This window comes from Cryptotermes secundus, unplaced genomic scaffold, assembly GCF_002891405.2.
Source record: "Cryptotermes secundus unplaced genomic scaffold, Csec_1.0 scaffold2, whole genome shotgun sequence".
Taxonomy (NCBI): domain Eukaryota; kingdom Metazoa; phylum Arthropoda; class Insecta; order Blattodea; family Kalotermitidae; genus Cryptotermes; species Cryptotermes secundus.
In genome coordinates this window covers 575,936-599,458 of record NW_019728496.1, presented here as the reverse complement: position 1 = coordinate 599,458, position 23,523 = coordinate 575,936, and the positions used below count along the sequence as shown (strand labels likewise).

Below are 23,523 nucleotides of genomic sequence, written 5' to 3'. Positions count from 1 at the left end.
AAACATTTCATAATGGATCCCTAGCTTTTGCCTTGGGCAATTTAACGACAAAAAATATACGTATTCCTTATGTAATCTTCCCTTCTTTACTAATCTCGCATAAATCGTGCTTTATTGATTGAGTTTTGGGCACTAACATTACATTTCACACAATTAAATTGTTAATTCAAAGTCTGCGGAAAGTTTCTTGAGAAACTAAGAATTACTCAGTTGAGCCAACGGAACGCAGAACTTCATGACAATAAAATTACTCCCTTCAGGGATATTAAGACTTATCAAGGTTTCGGGGATACCTTCGGCTTCTGTCTTCAGAGTAAAATGTGGAAGCTTCTGGATTCTTCCAAACATATGAATATTTATAAGACTACACGGCGTCATCCGGTCTAGAAAACCGATACTAACGGCCGTGCGGATTCGTTCCGCTGACCACGTGACACTCTCTATCCGCTAAAGTTGACACTAACTTCGCCGACAAGAGGCGGTCGCTCGGTCGGTTTAGTTCGCTTACGGACTACAGGCTACGGAGTATAGTACATGACGTCAGTACAAGGGACTTAGTCCCACCCCACTCAGTGATTTTGGTCCGCAAGCGAACTATACCAATCGAGCGACCGCCTCTTGTCGGCGAAGTTAGTGCCAAATTTAGCGGATAGAGGGTGTTGCGTGGTCAGCGCAACGAATCCCCACGGCCGTTAATTTCTAAAAAAAATCTATACTTTAAATAATTCTTGATAACTCGGAGACCCCCTCCTTTGAGCAGGCTGGAACCCCCGCACTGGGTCGTGGCCCACTCTTCAATAAACTATGCGCTACTCTGCTCACGTAAGCGTGGCACTGGACCCCTCAATTAAATTTTCTCTTAATATTAAAGTCATGTCTATGCATAGAGCTGGTAAAGCTGTTCCTGCAACAAGCCGTGAAGGCCCAGAGGGGTGTCAGGTCGAGGCTCCCACATTTTCCAGGCAGTTGGCAGCCTTAAGCGCCGGCCGCCCTTTACCTCCCAGGAAAATTCCTGGTACTCATTTGTGTTAGAGGCTGAGTTGACCCTAGGTTCATATTGCGGCTGGAAGGATTAGGTCAATCGAAAAATCCAATGTGCTCATCAGGATTCCATCGCCAGACCTTCCGGCTTGTAGCATAGTGCCTCAACCAGCTATGCTACCTCCTCCCCTGTCTATGCATAAGCCTCCAAAGTGGTCTCTTCCTTTCAGGTTTTCCAAGCATCATTTTGGACGAATTTCTCGTTTCCTTCTCACGAGCTACGTTTACATAATTTCCATCACTTTAATAACATAAATAATAGGTAGTGAAGAGTGCAAATTATGGAGTTCCTAATTACGTGGTTTTCTTAAGTACAAATGTTCTCTTCAGGACCCTGTTCTCTTATAACAGGTATATTTACAGTGTGATCTTCTGAGGCATGAAAATGAAATAGAAGCGACTAAAAATAGAAACATCTTCAAGCTGGGAAATATTAAAATTAATATACTGGAATTAGGTATAAAAAGTTGATATAAATTAACATTTCTAATCCCGTCAATTACAAAATAATCAAAGCAATTCTAATTAGAACGTACAATTAATCATAACACATACCATGAATCAGTTTGTTAAGAACAAAGGCAGTTATAACATGAATCAGACTGGCCGTGAGACAAATCACTATTTAGCGGCCACAACATCAGCTTCCGCTGCACACAGAATAATAATTTCCTGTAAAACAAAAGAGGATCGTGTGCAGGAGGCTTTGAAACAGGTCGTCTAACTTTTTAAAGAGGAAATTCCATAGGCGAATGGATTTCCAGAAACGGATTGCTGGAGCGGGGGGCGATGAGGGGAAGAGTGAATTCAAGCACCCAGTATGTTGGTTAGAATCTCTCCCGAAGTCCGACCCCCAGTAACAGAGAAACTATTAATTCTCTATCAGTACAACGCTGACAGAGACTTTCAGTGCTGCCGGGGGCTCAGAATGGTAGGGTGAAGGTAACGTAAATTTGTCCCTGTGCCTAACTAATTAAGCACTATGGCATGAAGGCGTATGGGGGAGTGGATGTATAATCCACATATTCTTGACCTTGGCACTAGTTGGAGTTGAATGGTCAGCTTCAGTCCGCGGCCGCTTTACCCCAGGAAAGAGCCGCCGGTACCCATTATATAGGTTGGATGGGCCCCAGAGCCGGTTTGGACGATTGGAGAAGTGAAAATTCTTGACCTTACCAAGACTCGAACTCCGACCCCTCAGTAGTCCAGTCCGTAGCCGGCCGCTATACCGACTATGCTATCCCGGATCCCGAATGGTAGTGAATAATGAATTGAAGGGGACTGGAAGGAAACGGCATGCCTTAATTTGGGGTACTATCCTGATATTTGCCTGAAGCGACCAATGAATGAGACAAAATTAACAGTTGGGACCTCCTGCGTTTGGTGCTCGGATGATTACTTTATTTCTTAGTGTGCTCTCGTGCCATGTTCATAAAGGGTCTATCTTTTAGTAGTAATGTCTATATTTGCTTATAGATCGATTTATTTGACTGCCCGCACAATTTCTATGTTGGTCTTTATGGGATTAAAGGGTATGTTCTCCGCTAACTAACACAATCAGAATAAACCCCATTCCACAACATATACAGGACGCATTAAAATTCTAAAATCTTGATTCTGTATAGACATTGCTCTACAATGCATGCATATCACAGTGAAATCCTATGATACTCATAATGTAAATATTTCTCTATAATATAAGCATATCCTAGTGAAATCTGCAAGTCTTGATTGTGTAAATATTGCCGTACAATATATACAAAACGTAGTGAATCCCAAAGATCTTATTCGTATAAATATTGCCGTACAATGTATAAAAATTATAGTGAATCTCTAAGATCTTGTTTGTATAAATATTGCCATACAATATATACAAAACGCAGTGAATCCCTAAGATCTTCTTTGTGTAAATATTACCGTACAATATATATATATATATATTGTACGGTAATATTTACACAAAGAAGATCTTAGGGATTCACTGCGTTTTGTATATATTGTATATATATATATATATATATCACAGTTAAATCCTATGATACTGACTTGTATAAAAATATACTACAATACAAACTTATAGCAGCGAAATCCTGAGACATTAATTATGTAAATTTTTCTCTACAATGCACACAAATCCTACTGAAGTTCAAAGATTCTGATGGTATAAATATGCCATACATTCCACACACATCAAGTGAAGTCCTACATTTTTAGTTGTATGAATACTACCTGTTCTTCTTTTTTGATATCCGGACAGTGACGCACCGAATTTCTAAACATCAAACTGAGGCGAGGTACAACAGACGTCTGTTCAGCTACGAACTGAAACTATTATTGTGAACTCACTCACAGATACCTTCAGGTCGCTACATTCCTCCTCTAACGCAAGAATCCCACTGAACACAACCGTATGAATCCGTTTAGAAATCAGAGCAGAGGAAGGACTGAAGTGTGCGCTTGCAACTTCAGTGTTCTCTATAGGCCAACTAGTTACATTAAGACGAACATTAAGGAAGGACTGGAGATAGAGGAACTGACTTGGAATTGTATTCAATGGTTGACATTGGTATTGACAACAATAAGCACATGGATTCCAGGGATACTGTTATATACAGGGCGTTCAATCAAGTAGGAAACTTCGCAACACCGTTGACCGGGCCCAATATTCCGCACAGATTGCTGCTGTAACTGTAACGGCGAGCGTTTATCAGCGCTAATGACTCATTCTGCTATCAGCAGTTACAGCAGCAATCTGTGAGGAATATTGGGCCCGGTCAACGGTGTTGCGAAGTTTCCTCCTTAATTGAACGCACTGTATTAACACATTAAGGCATATACGTAACTACAGCAGGCCTATACATGCTCATCGTTAAAAAGCTATGCAATTTATATAAGGAATATATGTTTCTCATATGATTCTCGTAGTAATCAGCGAGTACATTCCTAAATTTCAGTCTTCAAAGGAAGAACCAAAAATAAAACTTATGTATGAGCCTCAGGAAGAAAAACTATGCACTTGTTGTTCAAAGTTCGATTCTATATCGCTATTACTTGTTATAGCCATACACTTCTAAAGTGGAGACCGGTTGTAGTGCCGGCAATTCTAATCCTTGAGCATAAAACTCTAAATGATATTTTTTTTAAATTATTTATAATTTATTTAGCGACGCTGTCAGTATTTCAGACTATATAGCGTTGAACATTAGGATATTATTTTCTTTATTGCTAGTGGGGTGGGACTAAGTCCCTTGCACTGCGGCCACTTCTGGCCTATTGTACCAGCCCCAGATGATAGGTGAAGGTGATTGTGGAGCAATTAGTCGAATGAAGATTGGCAGGGGAAACCGAAGTACTCGGAGAAAACCTGCCTCAGCGCCACTTTGTCCACCACAGATCCCACTTGCCCAGAGCCGGGATCGAACCCGAGCCGCCGCGGTGGGAAGCCAGCGACTAACCGCTTGAGCTATGGCGCGGCCTAACGTCAGGATAAGTGGAGTATATATAATGGGAAATATTACAGAATGAAAAAGACAGCCTCTCTGATCTAGTGATCAGAGTTCCTGCCTACAGATACAGAGCTCCCTGGTTCGATTCCCGGCGCTACCAGATTTTCTCAGAAGTAGTACAGACAATGTTCAGGGCCAGGGTCTTCTTGTTATTCATCTTCAATTGTCTATGACTCTACAGTCTTTGTGGACCTTGGTCGCTTTATCGGTTTCTTAATTTATACACAGTCTCCCTTTGGACTGAGGATCAGCCCGTCACAAGGCCACTACCTACACAGAGAACAACACAAACACAGAATGAACGCACAACGACATCCATGCCTCGACTGAGATTCGAACCCATGATACTAGCGTTCAGCGGGTCAAGACGGTTCATACCTTAGACCAGTGAGATCGACTGATCTTCAACTATCATGGATTACTTTATACGGTCGGTTCAAACTCATAATTAACTTTTGAAAACGAGAGACTTTTAGGCAGGGGATCGGCTAGTCACAAGACCTATACCTACACATCGCAAAGCCTGAAACAGTGGAAAAATATTTATTATCTGATAGGGATTCGAACCAGTGTCTCCAGTGCTTGAGGGGTCCAAGATAATAATGAGACTATTTTCTCAGTCCATAAAGATGCTATACACTTTAGTCACTTGAATGTATGTATAAGGGGTGGTCCTTCTTGGCCCTTGCACCGAGAAGACAGTGATCTATTGTGCCTTAGTTTAGTCACTTAGTGGTCGTGAACCACAGCGGACAAAATTTTATTAGAGCGCACTTCTGAAGAGTCTTCTCAGTTTAGCAATGCCAGTGAGAGCAGAAAATTCACAAAATTTTAAACAAAATACATCGTCTGTAGGTATCAAAATCTTCTACGAAATATATCCCATATGCACAGCCTATTGTGCTGTCGCTTCCACATGAAACATATTCGACCCGGTATGACAAAGAAACGAAACACTTTATAATATTTTCTCATCTGCAAATGCCACATTGCGCATGTCACAGCCAAATATTTTGCGCTACAAATGCCAGATATTTCCTATATAGTGTTACACACTACAAATGCCCGACTGTGCTACAAAACCAGGTATTTACAGTACATCTCCTAGATATTTTGTTCTATTTTGCGGTATAAACGCCTGATATCTTACACTACAAGGACCAGATATTGTGTGCTATAAATGTCAGATATTACTTACTTACTTACTCATGGAGCTGAGCCCATCTTGAGTAGTCGCCAATTCTGCAGCTACTCAAGAATAAGCCAGCATTTTAAGGAACCCGAAGGTTCATTACCGTGTTCACAAGAATCTCCACTGCTCCCTATCCTGAGCCAGATCAAACCAATCTATCCCATCCCGTCCTATCAATCTAAGGTCCATTTTAATATTTTCTACCCACCTACGTCTTGGTCTTCCCAGTGGTCTCTTTCCTTCTGACTTTCCTACCAATACCGTATATGCATTCCCCTTCTCCCCCATTCGTGCTACATCCCCTGCCCACCTCATCCTCCTTGACTTGATCATTCTAATTATACTTGGAGAAGAGTACAAGTTATGAAGCTCCTCATTATGCAGTTTTCTCCAACCTCCTGTCACTTCATCTCTCTTCGGTCCAAATATTCTCCTCAACACCCTGTTCTCAAACACCCTGTCTAGGTTCTTTGCTTAATGTCAGAGACCAAGTTTCACACCCATACAGAACTACAGGCAAACGTGTACTTCTGAGGTTATATACTCGTAATATAAACAAAAAATGTATTATTGTTAAATTACAGTTTTCATTAGTCTCTTTACAAAAAGCGTATTTACAAAGAAGTTGGCTTGGTGAACATTCGTTTCTTTATTATGCTTATTATGCTTATTTACAATCTACATCATTTTAGAGTATTAAGTAAATGTGTTGTAGGTGGTTGGCTTGCGAGGGAAACATCCAGTGATGGACACTCATTATTATATTCGGGAAATAACAGTACAAATGAAATTGACAAACGGATTACTGCGGTAACATTTAAGGGAGGGGAAAATTTTGGCAAGATGATGTCAGATCTGGCAGGGAACAAATATGCAAACCGTAAGCTGCTGCTCTTGCTCTCTGCTTCTAACGTTGCAGCTTACAGAACTACTGGACGAAATTACAAAATTCTTTTACTAACTTCAGTGTCTGGCAGAACTTGCGAGAGTTCGAAATATGAACTACTGACTTCAGAAACGGGACAGACCACTGTAATGGTGCGACATGAGTAAACTCCCGGCGACTGAAGAAATTGTCATGTTGGTAGCCCTGTTACACCGTGCTGCTGTCGGCGAGGGTAGAGAGAAAGTGGTGGGGTGATGGTCCAGCAAAAGGAGAGGGGTGTTTGGGAGGGGCGGACATCTTGAACGGCGCATGTAGATGTACTATCCGGCCCGCACAAGTGGGGCGGCGACACTGACCTGCTCAACGTCGAACTCGCGACCTTCTAGAGGGGGAAAGTGATTACCCAAAAAGGGTAGACCGCTTGTCACTTCCCGCCGTTACGGTTCGCCTCATTCAGACCATTCTGCTGCAAGACTAACGGTGACGTATGTATTCATTAATTTAAACTGGATAAGGTCTATGTTGAGGTGGCGGAGTGGGGTACGCGATGGCTATGGGTCGACCGGGTGTATCCAAAATGTAGTTACTCAATACATGATTGACTCCTGGAGCAACTATAAGATTCTGAGGGGCTTACCGAATACCGCACTGGGGTGGGTAGCATTCGTGTTTCGTAATCGTGAGGTGCCCGGTTCGAATCACAACCCGGACTCAGATATCGTGGTACTTTCCATGGCAGGCATAATAATTCAAGCCACGTGTCTTTCCTACCTACATTCTTTCAAAACTATTTTTCACTGACATCCAATTATTTGATGGTGTCTAGTCTGGGCAATTGACAGCGCCGTTAAAGAAACCATGAATCAAGTAAACAAAAAAGACACTGAGTTGGAGGGGTAAGAAAATCCTTAACTTGCGTGGAATATGAATCAAGCTCGGTAACCGAACCGGAGACTTCAAGGTCAAGGCGACTGGAAAAATAAACTGTGTACGTAAAATCCTTAGCTTCTTCCTGTTTCTAGGATACTGTAGAAAACGGCATCTCCTAAGATGTCACAAAGAGATTTTCTGGTCATCCAAGTTTTTGGTGGATTTCGCGTCAGTAGAAGGGGGGGAGGAGGAGGAACCGTGAGGCGCCATCCTGGCCCTCTCCAGTTTGGCAGGAGCGTTGGGTGGGGGAAGAGGGATAGGATCTGCGGAGGGGAAGGCCAGATCTTTGGTGATGACTGGTTGGCTGGCGAGGAACGAAAGAGGACGCTTTTGGTTGGCGAAGTAACTGCTGTTGTACAGTGGGGGTTCTTGTGAGCCTGGTCCGAAATAAAGCTGCCCGGACATTAGTGAGTGAGCAGTGGACACGTGTTGTGTGTGTGTGTGTGTGTTTGGTGAGACAATGGACGTGTTGTGATTGTCAGGGACATCCGAAGCGACAGGCCAAACTAACGTAAGTACAGTGATCTAGTGAGCGTTAAACAGTGTGGCTATGGTTGAAGAGGTCGAAGTGGTTTTCGTCAGGACGACAGAAAAATGTGATCTGGTCTAATTGGAGGGTATGGAAGCTTGCAGCACGTACATCTTTTGCGACGTAGGTTTCACGGTCTTTCTCACGGTGGAGGAGTAACAGGTGAGTGTCACCCGACAGATTGGTCTTGCGGTCAGATTACCGATTACGCTTAGGGTTTTCATGTTTCCTTGTCTCTGTATGTAAACATCCATATTATTTTATTTCTTTATTGCTAGTAGGGTGGGACCAAGTCCCTTGTATTGCGGCCACTTCTGGCCTATTCTACCAGCCCCAGATGATACGTGAGGTTGATTGTGGAGCAATTGGTGGAATGAAGATTGGCAGGGGAAACCGAAGTACTCGGAGAAAACCTGCCCCAGCGCCACTTTGTCCACCACAAATCCCACTTGACCAGACCCGGGTGGGAAGCCAGCGACTAACCGCTTGAGGTATGGCGCGACCCCAAACGTTTATAGTACGTTTAAATAAGACACGAGCTCTCGTTTCCAAATTTTAGATTTACATTAATGATCTGTTGCATGCAATGCTATGTAGCACCGTAACTGAAACCGCAATTAAATAAGGATCCACTTTCTTTAAATTCGTCGCCTTATAACATTAGTGTCCATGCGTTAGTGTGGCCTAAGACAACCCGGGGCACGGAACTATAAAGAAAAGTGCCGGTATGACCATTTCTGGGTTCGAATCAAGGGCGAGATAATTGCTTTTAGCCCATAAATTCTTAACAGGAGTGACTAAAAGATTAACCTTATGGAATATGACTCCGTGTAGTCGGGTTATCTGCATTTAAGAGGAACCTGCAACCTTTCGAGTAGAAGAATAGATTGTGATGAAAACAGGATACAGTTTGTTTACAGTTGGTAAATATATACCAGAAACACGGCGTCACAGTCAGGAAGACAATAATCTTCATGTAGATTCTAAAGGGTTCTGACGATGGTGGATGACAGAATTACAGGGGTTTTGGACTTTTTCCATCGTCCTGAATTTAAGGTAATAAAGGACACGACGTTTCGGAAACTGAGTCTGTTTCCGTCTTCAGGTGAGAAAGGAAGACACCTACTCAGTTGGGCCGCTTAGAAAGAGCTAATCTCAATCACTGGTCCAGTGATCTGTTTCCGAAACGTCGTGTCCTTTATTACCTAAAATTCCGGGCGATGGAAATAGTCCAGAACCCCAGTAATTCTGAGTAATCTTGTTTTTGCGTCTACTCAGTTAAGAGCATAACAAGCATTATCGTCTACCCTTTCAATAACATTAGACAGGAAGTCCCGGAACAAACTACTAAGCCGTAGCCCTAACAAAAAGCAAAGTGACCGCGGTAGCTAACGATCAGTTTGGTGGTGGACTGACTGAGAAATTTATTATTACTTCGAGGTAACAGTTTCGTAGAAGTGAATACTCGGGCAGAACTTTAGAATAGGCCACGGCTAATTCGCTCGGTGTTACATAGATTCTGAGGCGGCCGGGTTCTTCTCAGGCACTTCGGCAACAATGAATATGGGAATGGAGGTCGGATTTGCAGCACTCAGTCCACTGTTGCAGGTTCTCACCCTTGCGCCTCATCGGTTATTTTTATGAAAAAATTCCTAACCCCTCTCCTCCATACTAAAGACAAAGCTTCTATTTTACTAAGAAGTATTTTTAGAGAACATTTTAGAATTACATTAATCATTAAGAACTAAAAAAGACGAACAGAGTTCTATGTGTCGTGGTTATGTAGGTAGAAAAATATGATCATAATGTAGAATTAATCAGAAGTTCGTGCTTACAATTCAGGAAAGTTCTTGTGTAAGGTAAAGTTGCTCCCGTGCTTAACTAAGCACTACGCCATGAAGGCGTACGGGGGGAGGGGATATATAGATACACATTTTCTTGACCTCGGCTTTAACTGGTGGTGAGTGGTCAGCTTCACACCCCGAAGATAAAGATATTCAAGTGCTAAATGAAGCACCACGTCACGAAGGGGTGCGGAGAAGCCTGTAGCTCCTCTTAACCCTCGGCACTAGGCGAGTGGTCAACGTAATGGCCCGAGTGCTTTACTCCCGTGGAAAGAGTGCTCGGTACTCACGGGACAGGAGGTTATGTGGGCCCCAGAACCGGCATCAACTCTGTGGAGAAGAAGAAAAACAATCCATCCCTTGCCGAGAATCGAACCTATGCTTCGGCCCTGCAGCTCCTGTACTGTTGCTGTGCTGACTGAAATATCGCGGCTCGAAATTCTTCCGTAGCTGAATTGTGACTTTATGAGACCTTACGGCTCAGCCTACTGCTTCTCACAGGCTGAGGAAATTGCTACAGATGACTCATTTGACGGATAATTAAAAAAAATAGTTAGGCCGAACTACATTTTGTTTGTAGCGCATATATGAGGGGAACATGTATCGTAAAGATCCAAGATGGAAGAGTGTTGACTGGATTCATTTGGCTTACAGTATGGACCAGTGGCAGGATCTTAAGAATCTTGAAACTTAAATTCGGGTTCTATAAAATACAGGGGAATTGCTTCACTAGGTAAATATCTTATGAAGGACTGCTTGATGATATTATGGATCAGAAAATTTGGGGAAGAAAATGGCAGTAGGTAAGGATATTCTGGTATGTGGAGTCATGTGCGGCAATGGATAGATACCAACGTTCCAGATAAACCCGCCGGTTTCGTCTTCCGGGGAACAGCCATTCTTCTAACCGGAAGTGACACCTATATGCGGAACAGTGCGGTTTCTCGAGGACTGACCCGTGGAGTTGGAAACATTACATAAATAGAAATATTAACTGGCATGATTGTTTATCCCTTCTCGTCCAATATTCCTTGTAAAAAATGTTTTCTTTTCAGTTTTGAAAACTGTTGTGTTTTCTTCTAAAAAAAACAGAAGTACTATTTCTCGCTAAATATTATTGCTGTCCTCAGTATTACAATTTTTTTCTTTGGCGCTATAGCCCAATTTGGGCCTTGCCCTACCTCCATGAAACTCCGTTTCACTTCGGTTTACTAGATCTTACACATTCGGTAGGTCTCCTTGGGCGGGTGATCAGCTCATCGCAAGGCCTCTACCTGTGCACAAACACAGAAAACACGCACACACAAATTCTAAACATCCATGCTCTGAGTTGGATTCGAACCACGATCCCGGCTTCCGAGCGAGTGAAGACAGTACATGCCTTAGACCGCTCGGCTACCGTGACCAGCGATTACGATATATAACAGCCAAAATTTCAGGTTTACTGGTATAATTAAAAAGAAACAGAATCCGAACACATCCAAGAGCCCAACCTATTTGCAGACCGCTTTAACGTCCGTGGCCATGGCACTTTTTTTTAATGGTGTCCAGCTGGGTCCACTCGGAACGGCGGAAACTGATTGGCCTATTGTACCTGCCTTGGGTGATTATGACAGAGAATTTGGTGGAATGAAGATTGGCAGGGGAAACCGAAGTACTCGGAGAAAACCTGCCCCAGCGCCACTTAGTCCACCACAAATCCCACTTGACCAGACCCGGGATCGAACCCGGGCCGACGCGGTGGGAAGCCAACTATGGCGCGCCCTTCGGCTGGGGCACATACTGGAATGACAGCGGGATAAATACAATGCTCTCTATTAGGTCCGTGATACGAGAGGTTATATTTTAGTTTATATCTGATTAGATATAACAATAAATTTGTATGGCCCTGATGTTTTTTCTGGCTTCCATTCAAAAGTATACTTGGTATTCGAGGGTTTTCTCAGCCCTCCAAAAGGCGGGAAATTTGAAACAAGTGAAGCATTTCGGCGTTCACAAACCTTAAAACAGGACCTATGTAGTGGATACGACGCCGTCATATGACTTTAAATGTCTAGTGATGAGTGTTATCTCCGACAGAGAAAACTATCGTCTCTGTTCAAGAGCATTTGTTATGAAAACCATGGAAATGTAATCTTCAAATCAGAACCAGCACGAGAAAGGATTAAAATAACTGAATGTAGTAAGTTTCAGAAGCTGATAGTGGCGCATCTGTCATATCCCTAGCCTGATCCATATGAATCTGAACAACACCCAGTTTGCTACTTTAAGATCAATTTCAGCAGTATCCTACCATCTGGGCCGCTGGCTTCCCACCGCGGCGGCCCGGGTTCGATCCCAGGTCTAGTCAAGTGGGATTTGTGGTGGACTAAGTGGCGCTGGGGCAGATTTTCTCCGACTACTTCGGTTTCCCCTGCCAATCTTCATTCCACCAATTGCTCCACAATCACCCTCACCTATCATCTGGGGCTGGTACAATAGGCCAGAAGTGGCCGCAGTACAAGGGACTTAGTCCCACACCACTAGCAATAAAAAAAAATTCTACCATCTACTCCTGGATCTTCCAAGATGGCTATTTCCTTAGGTACCTCTACCAAAATTTTGAACACATTTATGATCTCCCATGCATGCCACATTCTCCGCCCACACCGTTCATTTTATCATCCTGCCATGTTCGTGGAAGAAGCAGGAATATTTCTATGTATACTTGAGCTTTGGAGAAGCCGGGGTTATGTAGTTGGTATAGCGACTGTACAGGCTGGACGACTGCCGGGTCTGAGTTCCGAGTCCCGGTAGGGTCAAAAAAATCTCTTCACATCGTCCAGACCGGTGACTCCCCGCGGGGTAAAGCGGCAGGGGTATGAAGCTGACCACTCACCTCCTAGTGCTGAGGTCAGGAAAATGTGGATCTATACATCCACTCCCCATACGCCTTCATGGCGTAGTGCTTAATTAGTTAAGAACAGGGACAACTTTACTTTTTACCTTTTTAGGAGAATATTTCTTTAAAATCAATTTCAGCCCAAATGGATATATTTGTTGAGAACAGTTGTAGTTTTGATGTTCTCGTCTGCTCATGGAGTGCGCGTCAAATGTATACAAGCCGCTAGGAGGCGCGCTCGCCTGACAAGTCACGACCATACCATTCTTGACGTTCTTGGCCATGAAGCGCAGCAGGAAGGGATTGTTATGAGCGCGCATCTTTTTGGCGCGTTCAATTTGATGATCGGGACGAATTCTAATTTTACGAACGTAATTTTGGATCTTGTATGTTGTGTTATGAATAGATAAAAAACTCGGTGGTTTTAGTCCACAAGCAAGCTATACCGACCGAGCGACCGCCGCTTGTCGGCGAAGTTAGTTCCAACTTTAGCGGATAGAGAGTATCGCGTGGTCAGCGCAACGAATCCCCACGGCTGTTAATCTCGGCTTTCTAGACCGAAGCCGCTGTTTCCTTGAAATGGTTCCCCAGTTATCCTCACGAGGCTGAGGGGACCCCGTTCCAGGCCCACTACCTCTCAGAGGAATCTGATAGCGCCGGGAATCGAACCCAGACTTCTGGATCTGCAGCCAGGAACTCTGAACACTAGACTACAGAGGCGGTCCATTGTAGACGTGAATAGAAATTTAAAATAAAAACGTTGCAGATATTAACCCGTTAACTACCAATGGTAATCATATGAGCCACTCGGTTTAAAGTAAAAGGACTTACGCCTTACGTCTGAAGAAAACACTTAATTTGATTCTCAGAAAACAAATAATTTTCTTGAATATCACGGCCTAGCTTCAAAACAGATACTCCTAATTACTTTTAATTTCGTGGGGTGGAGTGCGACATGGTACGTCGGCCCCAAATTGGCTCTTTCTACCAAACCCGAATGATAGTTGACTATGGAGCATTCGGCGGAATTGAAATTGGCAGGGGATACTGAAGTACTCTGAGAAAGTCTGCCCCAGGTCTACTTCGTCCACCACAAATCCCACCTGGAATCGAGCAGGCGGCCGCCGCGATGGGAATCCGGATAAATGAGGTCTATGTAGCTTTTATGTGTGGGGTAAATAACCATACTTTTATATTAATATTACTATCGCGTCTGTGCAGACAGTCTTCAATGCAGCGCCACAAATGATGTTTGTTTTAGGAAATTAGATTCTCACAGCTATGGTTAAGGATTCTATCCTGAGATATAACGCCGTGTAATCTCTTGAAATTGATGGCCAAAGAAATTGTCTCTGGATGAATTCTATGCATATAACAGAAATATTAATGATTCCTGCGATTATCTGTCTGTGAGAAACATCTTTTTGTCTTTCACCGTGTTTTTCTGCAGTGCGCCATCAGGTATGAACGGGATGGTACTTACAGAGGGACTGACGTTTTGACTATCCAACATAGGTGGGTGGATTCATGTCAGTTTCGCCCCCTGATGGATTAACGAGGCATATTCTGGCATGTACCACTTAAAAGACAAGCCATTTAACAGACTATCATTAAAGTTGTATTATTTGACGAAAGTGAAATAATAGTAGATAATTTAATCTAAACCGGTCACGGTAGCCGAGCGGTCTAAGGCATACACTGTCTTCGATCGCTCGGAAGCCGAGATCGTGGGTTCGAATCCCATTCAGGGCATGAATGTTGGTGTGCGTTTTTCTGTGTTTGTCTGCAGGCAGAGAGGCCTTGCGACGAGCTGATCACTCGCCCAAGGAGTCCTACCGCATGTGTAAGATCTAGGAAAACCGAAGTGAACGGAGTTCATGGAGGTAGGCCTAGGCCCACTGGGACTGTAGTGCAAAAGGGGGGAAAAAATTAATCAAAATCTGCTACAGTAATTTCGTAGACGAAACCGCGCAGATGAAGTCCCTATTGCTTACTAGGATTTTCATATCTGAGTAGCGATAATTGTGTGCTGCGTAAGGGTACAGAGTATAATTGCTGTTTACTGTGAGTCATGCAACAACAAACAACAAATGATAAGGAAGCAGTGCTGATCACGGTACACTTTCCTGCTGCATTCTAGAAAATTGTGTGAGGTTCAGGTCACCAGAGGAAGTGGCAAAGCATTTCCACGGCCCTCTTCTATTGCGATCCGCACACTAAGATTGGCTGAATATGTAGATGCAAAGCTATGTTTTCTATATTGGCCGCGCCATAGCTCAAGCGGTTAGTCGCTGGCTTCCCACCGCGGTGGCCCGGGTTCGAACCCGTTCTGATCAAGTTAGATTTATGGCGGAAAAAGTGCCGCTGGGGCGGGTTTTCTCTGAGTACTTCGGTTTCCCCCGCCAATCTTCATTCCACCGAATTCTCCATCATCATAATCATCCGGGGCAGGCTACAATAGGCCAATCAGTGGGTTCGGTGCCGAGTGGACCCAGTTGGACTGCAACCCCCACTAAGCGAATTAAAAAAAAAGTATTCTAATCCCGGCAAGTGCCAAGCGTCGAGTCTTTCGACTCTTAATTATAATGCTGTGTTTAACAGCATGACATTTTTGGGGGATCTGAACTATCATGAAATATCGAGTGCATTTACATTTGAAGCTGCCTGGAAGTTTTTATACACATTTTCCTATTCGTACAGCTCTGAAATATGTGGCATATTGGGTTTCTAAAGGTAAAGTCCCTGTACTTAACCAATTAGGCATAACACATGAAAGTGTATGGTTGAGTGGATCTATAGATCCACGTTTTCTTGACCTAGGCACTAGTTGGAGGTGAGTGGTCAGCTTCACGCCCGGGGAAGGAGCCCCCGGTACCCATTGGATAGGAGGCTGAGTGGGCCCCAGACCCGGTCTGGACTATATGGAGAGGTGAAAATTCTTGCTCCCACCGGGACTCGAACTTCGACCCCTTTCTCCTCCAGCCTGTAACCAGTCTATACCGATTGCGCTATCCCGGCTCCTATATTGGCTCTGTAGGAATTAAAATTGTTTCGCAGAAGACAGCAGCAATCTTCAGATCAGAAATTGATTTGACCAGTAGGTCCAGCTTTGGGGAAATTCTCTTTCATATTCTTTTCTAGTTTCTCAGTTGGATTGGATTATACTGCTCTCAAATTCTTATACATGCAGTGCCGCTTCTCTTGGTGCAAATTTGGTGTTACTAATTTGACCATGAATTAGATAGGGACATGAATTCTGGCTCTCATTCCCCATACCAGCCCCAGATGATAGGTGAGGGTGATTGTGGAGCAATTGGTGGAACGAAGATTGGCAGGGGAAACCGAAGTACTCGGAGAAAACCTGCCCCAGCGCCACTTTGTCCACCATAAATCCCACTTGACCAGACCCCGGGATCGAAATCGGGCCGCCGCTGTGGGAAGCCAGCGACTAACCGCTTCAGCTATGACGCGGCCCTCCTGGCATGCTTAGGGTATAGCATTCGGCAGGTTGTGGGGGGTGTGAGGCGTAGTATTGTGGGAGGAACCCCACACCCCTGACACGTTGCTAAGGCAGTTGAGTCTTCAGTGTGGAATGGTTTCAGTTGACTCAATCCAGAAATTTTGGCGGGCTCTTGTGAACAAGCCAATGAATGATTCGAATTTTCGTGATTAGCTGAGCGACTGATATTCTCGAGGAAGACACAGCGTCGTTAAATAAGGCAAAACGGCATGTACGTGATAGAATTGTCAAGATAGTTTCTGTGACATGATTTTCACATGTCGGGTTAAGACTTCCCCCTCTTCTAATGCGAGAAAAGGAGACCGTATACCTCCCCCCCCCCAACGTTAGGATATAAAATGGGTATAAATGTCTTGACACATCACTGAGGGAAGCAGAAGCTCTGGCCTAACCATCTTGTTTTATCTTTGCAGCTACTTGCGGTCTTCAATTCCAGTCCTGTTCTACACTACTTCGGTCTGTTGGGCACCACCTGAGGGCAATCATATGTGAGTTCCCGAGCACAGTTTTATCCATTCATGTGGTTTAGTTTACAACCCTGCTGGTATCTCAGCATATGACCTCGAATGGTAGGATGGTTGGTGAATAATGAATTGGAAGGGAACTTGAAGTGGTCATGACCTAATGTAGGTACTATACCTGCAGCTGCCTCTATGGACTGAGGAAAGTCACTAACAATCCAAATCAGAATAGCCAGCGCCCAGCCGAGATTCAAGGCGAGGGCTTCCCAAATACAAGTCTGAAGCGCGTTACCGTTTGAGCCAGAGTGCTCGGTTGCAGGTAAATATTTAACAGCATTTCGGAAGAACTTGCATTAGGTTCCTCCCAAGTGTTAGTATTCGTGAGCTATAGCATAGGGTATCACTGCACTGTACACACTACTTTCATAGTCACTATCATGAGAACCTCAAAAGTTTAAGGTTTCTAACTTTCTTACCTGACGCCTAATTCAGTTCTGTTTTTCTTGTCTTTCAGTTGCTCATCTAAATTGATCACAGTGTACATAATCTCACTTGTTTTGATTCCTGTTGTGCAGGTAATGCTGTCTTCAGCAAGTGCTGGGAAACTAGTGGAAACTGTGAAGAGGGTTTGGCTTCCAACAGCAAGGATGAATAGACAGTCATTGTCCTGATATCAGTTACCACTGATTTTTGGTGTAGTGAGCTGCATTTATTATTCTTTGTGGGGAAGGTTATAGATATTTTTGTAACATATATGACGGGGCACCTTCGTGCAAGAACTAGCTATGGCACATAGCGGTGTGCAGCAAGACCATCACTGTAAAGACTGTGGACTGTACTTTGATAGTATCAAGTCTCTGGATGTTCACCTACACTACCACAAAGAAAACCTGCTCATAAAGTGGGCGACCCAGCCAGATGAGACTAATAATAACAACGCGTCTTCCAATAAACAAAGGGGTGGAGTAACAACAGCTCCTGCAGATTCTAGCAATGGCATGATCAAGTCGGAGCCAGGTCACCCATCAGGTGGTGGCAGTCCGCAATCCAACTCTTTCAACCATCCCCCAACACCCAGCAGCTATAGTAGTGCTCCATCTCCTTTCCAAGATTCTTCAGTGCAGAGATTCTCTCCAATGGCTTCATCGGGTTATAAAGTTGGTGAAAGCACTCTGCCTCAGCAACAAAACGGGGCATTGCGTTCATTCCAACAATATGGCAACTTCCTGCCTCCCAATCCAGAGGGCAGTGGATATTTCATGGAAGGCAATGGTAATTCAGGGTACATTTTAGGCTCAGGTATAGATTTTCCAGCTTCTTCCAATATGGACAATCTCCAATCATCGCCACCAAATTCAATGTCTTCACCGTCTCCATCATCATCCATTGGCCCTGTTACATCAACCAGCATTCGTTATCATCCATACCAACGACCGGCATCAGGGAGCCAACTTTATATACCTGATCGTAACAATAGTGTAACTTCATCTGGACCGTCACCATCATACCAACCACCCCCAACACCCCACCAATGTGACAAGTGTGGTTATGTGTGCAACAGCAGTTCGGCTCTGTCAGATCACATCAACACTGCGCATCCTCCTGCACCATCACCATCATTCATGAACAACCAGCTGCAATTCCAACAAGAGATCATGTTCCGGAATTATGGCAACAATGGAAGTCCGGATGTTGTAGGGGGCCATCAGGCTGTTGGAGAAACCAAAGATGAAACAGCAGCAGAAATTTTGGACCTAGATTCGCACAAGGTACATCATGTGTATCAACCTGAAGAAGAGGCCACAGCAATAAGAACTGCAGCAGGCAGTGAAGGCTCCAACAGGGGTGGCAACCCTCACTCAGTGTCTGCCATGCTTTGGGGCAGTGCACCACAAAACAGTGCCAACTCCCATGTCATGTCTTCCACTACACCATCAGACTTCCGTGGTGTGACTTCTCCAGAGGGGGTGACATCTCAACAGCAGTCCATGACATATCAGAAGGTGGGTCTATACCCTCAGCACCTGGTTACTGTTCCTGGGCAAGTAATGCATCAACACTTGCATCATACGATGACATCAGTTCCTAACATCTCATCTAGTCTTCCCCCTCCAGTTCCAATGTCCTCTGCATCTCCTCACCAAAACAAGAATGGACCACCCATACAACAGACTTCACAGCAACCTGGTAATCAGACTTGGAAGTCAAACGAGGCACGGAGACCTAAGACATACAACTGTTCTGCTTGTAATAAATGGTTCACTAGCTCAGGTCATCTCAAAAGGCATTACAACACAACATTACATAAGAATGCTGTTAAACAGAGTGGAGCACCTGACCCAGCCACACAGCCCATCAGCAACCATCACCATCCTGGACGTGCAGCCACAGATGTTGCAACCAGTTCCAGGGGAACGCCATCAGGAGAATCACATGTGGCACAGCAGAGCCCTGTGCCAGCTGGTTTAGGGCCCCAAATTGTAGCTGTGGTTGAAGACTCTTCCAGGAGTGAAGATGCTAGCAGCAATGGCACATTTGGAAGAATTACACCATCAGTGCAACATGGGAATCTACTGCCAACTGGAAATCAACAGCATGCAGTGAGTCCCCCAAACCTGATGGCAGGTCCCTCAATAACAATGGAGGCACAAACGGGGGGCCTGCGGTTCTTAACCTCCAATTACAGCAGCGAGAACAACCTTCTTCACAACCTTTCCAGTTCCGTCCATACATCTCCAGCACCAGCCCCCCAAATGCCACTGGAGGCACACTTACACCAATTAGGAGCCCCACAAGTACTTTCTTCCCAGCACCCTTACATGTTGGGCCAAGTGGTTTCACCACAACCCCCATCATCACATCCTCACCTTATCCACCACCCCATACCACAACACCAGTCTCTTCTTCATTCTCAGCCCCCTACACCTACACTCCAGATGGCAAGTCTGACAGAGATGTATTCCCCAAACGGGCAGCCCCCCCACATTTCTATACTCCAAGAACAGCAACCAACGCTGCCAACTTCTATCAACAACCACATCACAACTACTACTGGTAATTGTGGCAGCAGTGGTGGTACCGTGTCCCCGCTCAATCTACAAGATGAGCAACAATTCCTGTTTCCCATAACATCTCCTCAGCAGGATAATCAGCCATTGCCTAGCTTTGCTCAAATTGGACTTCGTCCCTTTGGAGCAAACTCACTCTCTGGCTTAAGTGGAATGACAGCAGCCACTTTTTCACTGAGTTACAGCACAGTAAACACGGGATCAACCACAACTATGATCGATAATGTGGGGGGGCTCTTGAACAATGACCACCAGCACTTGCTGGCAACAATGAAGCAGAATGATGCCTACAACAATAACTCATACTGGGTAAACAACTTTGAAGATCAGAATAGTCTTCTGGATGACACTAACAGCAACACACTTCAGGTAGATTCCAACGGAAGTGTAGGTGATGAAAACGTGTCATCGAATCTTTCACCAGCCAGAACACCAGACTGTCATTCATCTAACATTAATAAACCACTCCAGATGATGCAATGTGCCACAGATCTCAAACGTGAAGATGACATCACCAGTACGGGCACTGAAGAAATTACTGCCATGGTTGTTAATAACAATAACATCAACACTACCACTAATAATAACAGCATAAATAACTCCAAGAATGCTGGTTTCAAATCAATGTCAATATCGAGAGGAGATCTTCACAAATGCATAGATTGTGACAAAGTGTTTAACAAAGCATGCTATCTGACGCAGCACAACAAGAGCTTTCACTCAGGACACAAGCCATACAAGTGTGATCGGTGTGGCAAGAGATTCACTGCAGAATTCTTGTACCAGCAGCACTTGGGTAAACATGCAGGTGAGAAGCCATACAAGTGTGAAGCGTGCCCAAAACAGTTCAATCACAAAACAGACCTACGACGTCACATGTGCCTCCACACAGGGCACAAACCCTATGAATGTGAAACATGTGGGAAGGGCTTCATACGTAAAGATCACATGCTGAAGCACTGTGAAACTCACCGCAGGAAAGCTGGTCACCTCCAGCATAACAGCATTCAAGTGTCGGCTCAGTGAATAATGTTTTATATCTTGCGATCGTTAATTTGTGAACTGAAGAAACCAACAATTTTAATGACTAGGAAACGTAATGTTATTAATATTTTTAAACATGTCAAAAGGATTCCAGTTCAACCTATTATTTAAATATCTGTATTGACTATCATTTTATCCAAAATTGATTTGTTTTCATAAATGACTGATGAAAGTTGTCTTTTGGCTGCACAAGAAGCCTGATGTATAAATTGAGTTACAAAGATCAGTTCATAATTTTAGCAGTACCCTTCATTTCTTGTATTAAAGTGACATTGAAGCGAATTCAATCTTGCAGTGATAATGACTCTCCTGTTAAGTCTTACGGTAGGGACATGAAATTGTTTTCAACCTTGTTATGCAGTGTTGGTTTAAATTTAAGTTTGAGAAGGATTGTTGAATGCAATATTAATAATGAGTTTATATTGAGTCATATTTGAATGTTTTGAGAGTTTTATGATGATGGTGATTATCATATCATTCCATTGCACAGTATTTTGGATCACTTGTTTATAAACCAGTATGGATGACATCAGGCCTAATTTAAAATGCAGGCATCCTAAGTTTCCATAATCTAAAGAAGTTGATTTGGTTCAAGTTCCAGTTGAGTGTAATTGTGTGATTACATCTTGTGTGATATTCGTATGTTTAATTTGCTTTGTATATTTATATGACAAAATTTTACACAATGACATGTACAAAGGGTATGTTGAGATTACATACCACTACATATCTGAAGATGCTGCACAATATACAATTTCCCTAATGTTTTCTCGTGTATTTTTATGGCGATTTATTTTGAAGATACTGGTATGACAATGTTATCAGGCGTTAGTGTTGTGTTTCCTTCTCAACATTCTAAACTGTGCCTCAATAAATGAACTCTATTCCATTATCCTGAGGAAACATCTTAAATCTCATATCATGGCAGCCAAACTAATTAATGCTTTTATTATTTTTACAAGACTGATAATGTAAGATATTCCAATAATGGTCATATCCAGGGTTTGAAGTGACATGCAGTTTTCGTTACTGTTGCTATTCTGAATGTAGAATAATCCATTATGTTGGTGTTATCTTGTTAATGTAATGTGACATTACTGCTGATTTGAGATTCTTTACCTAAGGGTTTTTAATATATATTTGTTCTTTACGGGTGTGTAAGATACGCTTGGATGTAACAGAAGTATTATAGTCTTCAGTAGAGAAATATGTCACTCAGAAATACTGGTCTACAAAATTATGATTGTCTCTAATGGAGGTTGACAGAAGATGAATTGTATGCAGACAATTTTTCATCCAATTGTGGCATACATTTCCTCTTCTTCCTGCATAATGGACAATAGTAATGTAAAGTTGAGGCCACTCATGAACAGGCATTTGTAGCTTGCCCATGACTGGTCCAACAATTAAAGCTTCATATTTTCATGATGACCAACAATCCATGCATCATTCCATGACTGATTCAACAACCCAAGCATCTTTCCATGACTGTGCCAACAATCCAGTTATCTTTTTGTAACTGGTCCAACGGTTCAAACATAATCTTAGCATGACTTGTGACTGGTCTAACAATCTAAGCTTCCTCTCTCCATGACTGGGCCAACATTACTGGCACCATCTCATGACTGGTCCCGCATTTCAAGCATATTTTCTTTGTTGGTCCAATAATCCAAGCATATTTTAGTCATCATTCAATCTTTGCTTGATCTTTCCACAACTGACCCCACAGTCCAAGAATATTTTCATGATAAAATCTAAAAATTTGATTAAGGTTATTATCCATGACTGTTCTAAAAGTCCATGTTCATTTTCCATGGCTGGTTAAATAATCCAAGCATCCTTTCACAATGTGCCAAGCAAAAAAGTATTGTATCATAATTTATTATACAAGATAACTATTTTAGTCTCTTTCCAAAAATAACGGGTTTTGCCATTGGTTGATCTTATGTTGGCATTTGTTACAACTACCTCAGCAATAAGTATTAATGTACATATAGTGTCATAGATTAAGATCCAATGTCCATTTGTGTTTTTTTTAGATTATTAAATAAATTTTCATAAAATCAAGGGCATGTTCCATTTATTTCTTGAACACCAATGCATTTTAAGAGTTAATAATCTGCTTTATTGTGTTTTAATTTTTCTTTCAGCTAGTTGATGACATTCGTTAATCTTTAGTGTTAATTTTTGTGTCTTCTTAAAACGTGGATTATTTTTAATAAGCAGTGTTGTGTTGCCAGATAATGTACATAAGCATTCTCAAGTTTAGAACTATAAGGTTTATTTTGGACTCTATCCATCGTCTAGTATATACAAGAAAAAACCACAACGTTTCAGAGACTGGATCTGTCTCCATATTCAGGTAGATGGAGCAAGATAGACCTCAGTTGGGCCTGTTAGAAAGCGCTAGTCTCAATCACTGATTGAGGAGGGAGACAGATCCAGTCTCCGAAACGTTTATTTTTTCTTATATATACCACACGATGGATACAGTCCAAAATCTTATAGTTCCATACAGCATACACCATCGTCTGAATCCTTTAAAGTCTATTTCTCAGGTTTGTTTATGTCCAAAATGAGATTCTGACATTTATAATAATCCTCATTTTCCAAGTCCTACT

General features: G+C 43.1%; 2 protein-coding genes across 3 annotated transcripts in view; one reads left to right on the top strand and one right to left on the bottom strand.

Annotated features, from left to right (window-relative positions):
* LOC111865124 (E3 ubiquitin-protein ligase Zswim2-like) overlaps window positions 1-23,523 on the bottom strand; it is a 111,099-nt gene that overhangs the window by 34,178 nt on the left and 53,398 nt on the right. The gene's annotated exons all lie outside the window — the stretch shown is intronic.
* Window positions 7,870-22,969, top strand: LOC111865132 (putative uncharacterized protein DDB_G0277255). 2 transcript variants are annotated; one of them, XM_023852888.2, is made up of 3 exons: window positions 7,870-8,066; window positions 16,743-16,817; window positions 17,366-22,969. In XM_023852888.2, the coding sequence occupies exon 3, from the start codon at window positions 17,576-17,578 to the stop codon at window positions 20,882-20,884; it is 3,309 nt and encodes a 1,102-aa protein (XP_023708656.1). In that variant the 5' UTR covers window positions 7,870-8,066; window positions 16,743-16,817; window positions 17,366-17,575; the 3' UTR covers window positions 20,885-22,969. The 2 variants fall into 2 exon arrangements, with proteins under 2 accessions (XP_023708656.1, XP_023708655.1); XM_023852887.2 differs by having other exon boundaries at window positions 7,870-8,246.

Coding starts and splice junctions, on each gene's coding strand:
- LOC111865132 (XM_023852888.2), top strand. CDS start 17,576: ATGGCACATAGCGGTGTGCAGCAAGACCATCACTGTAAAGACTGTGGA.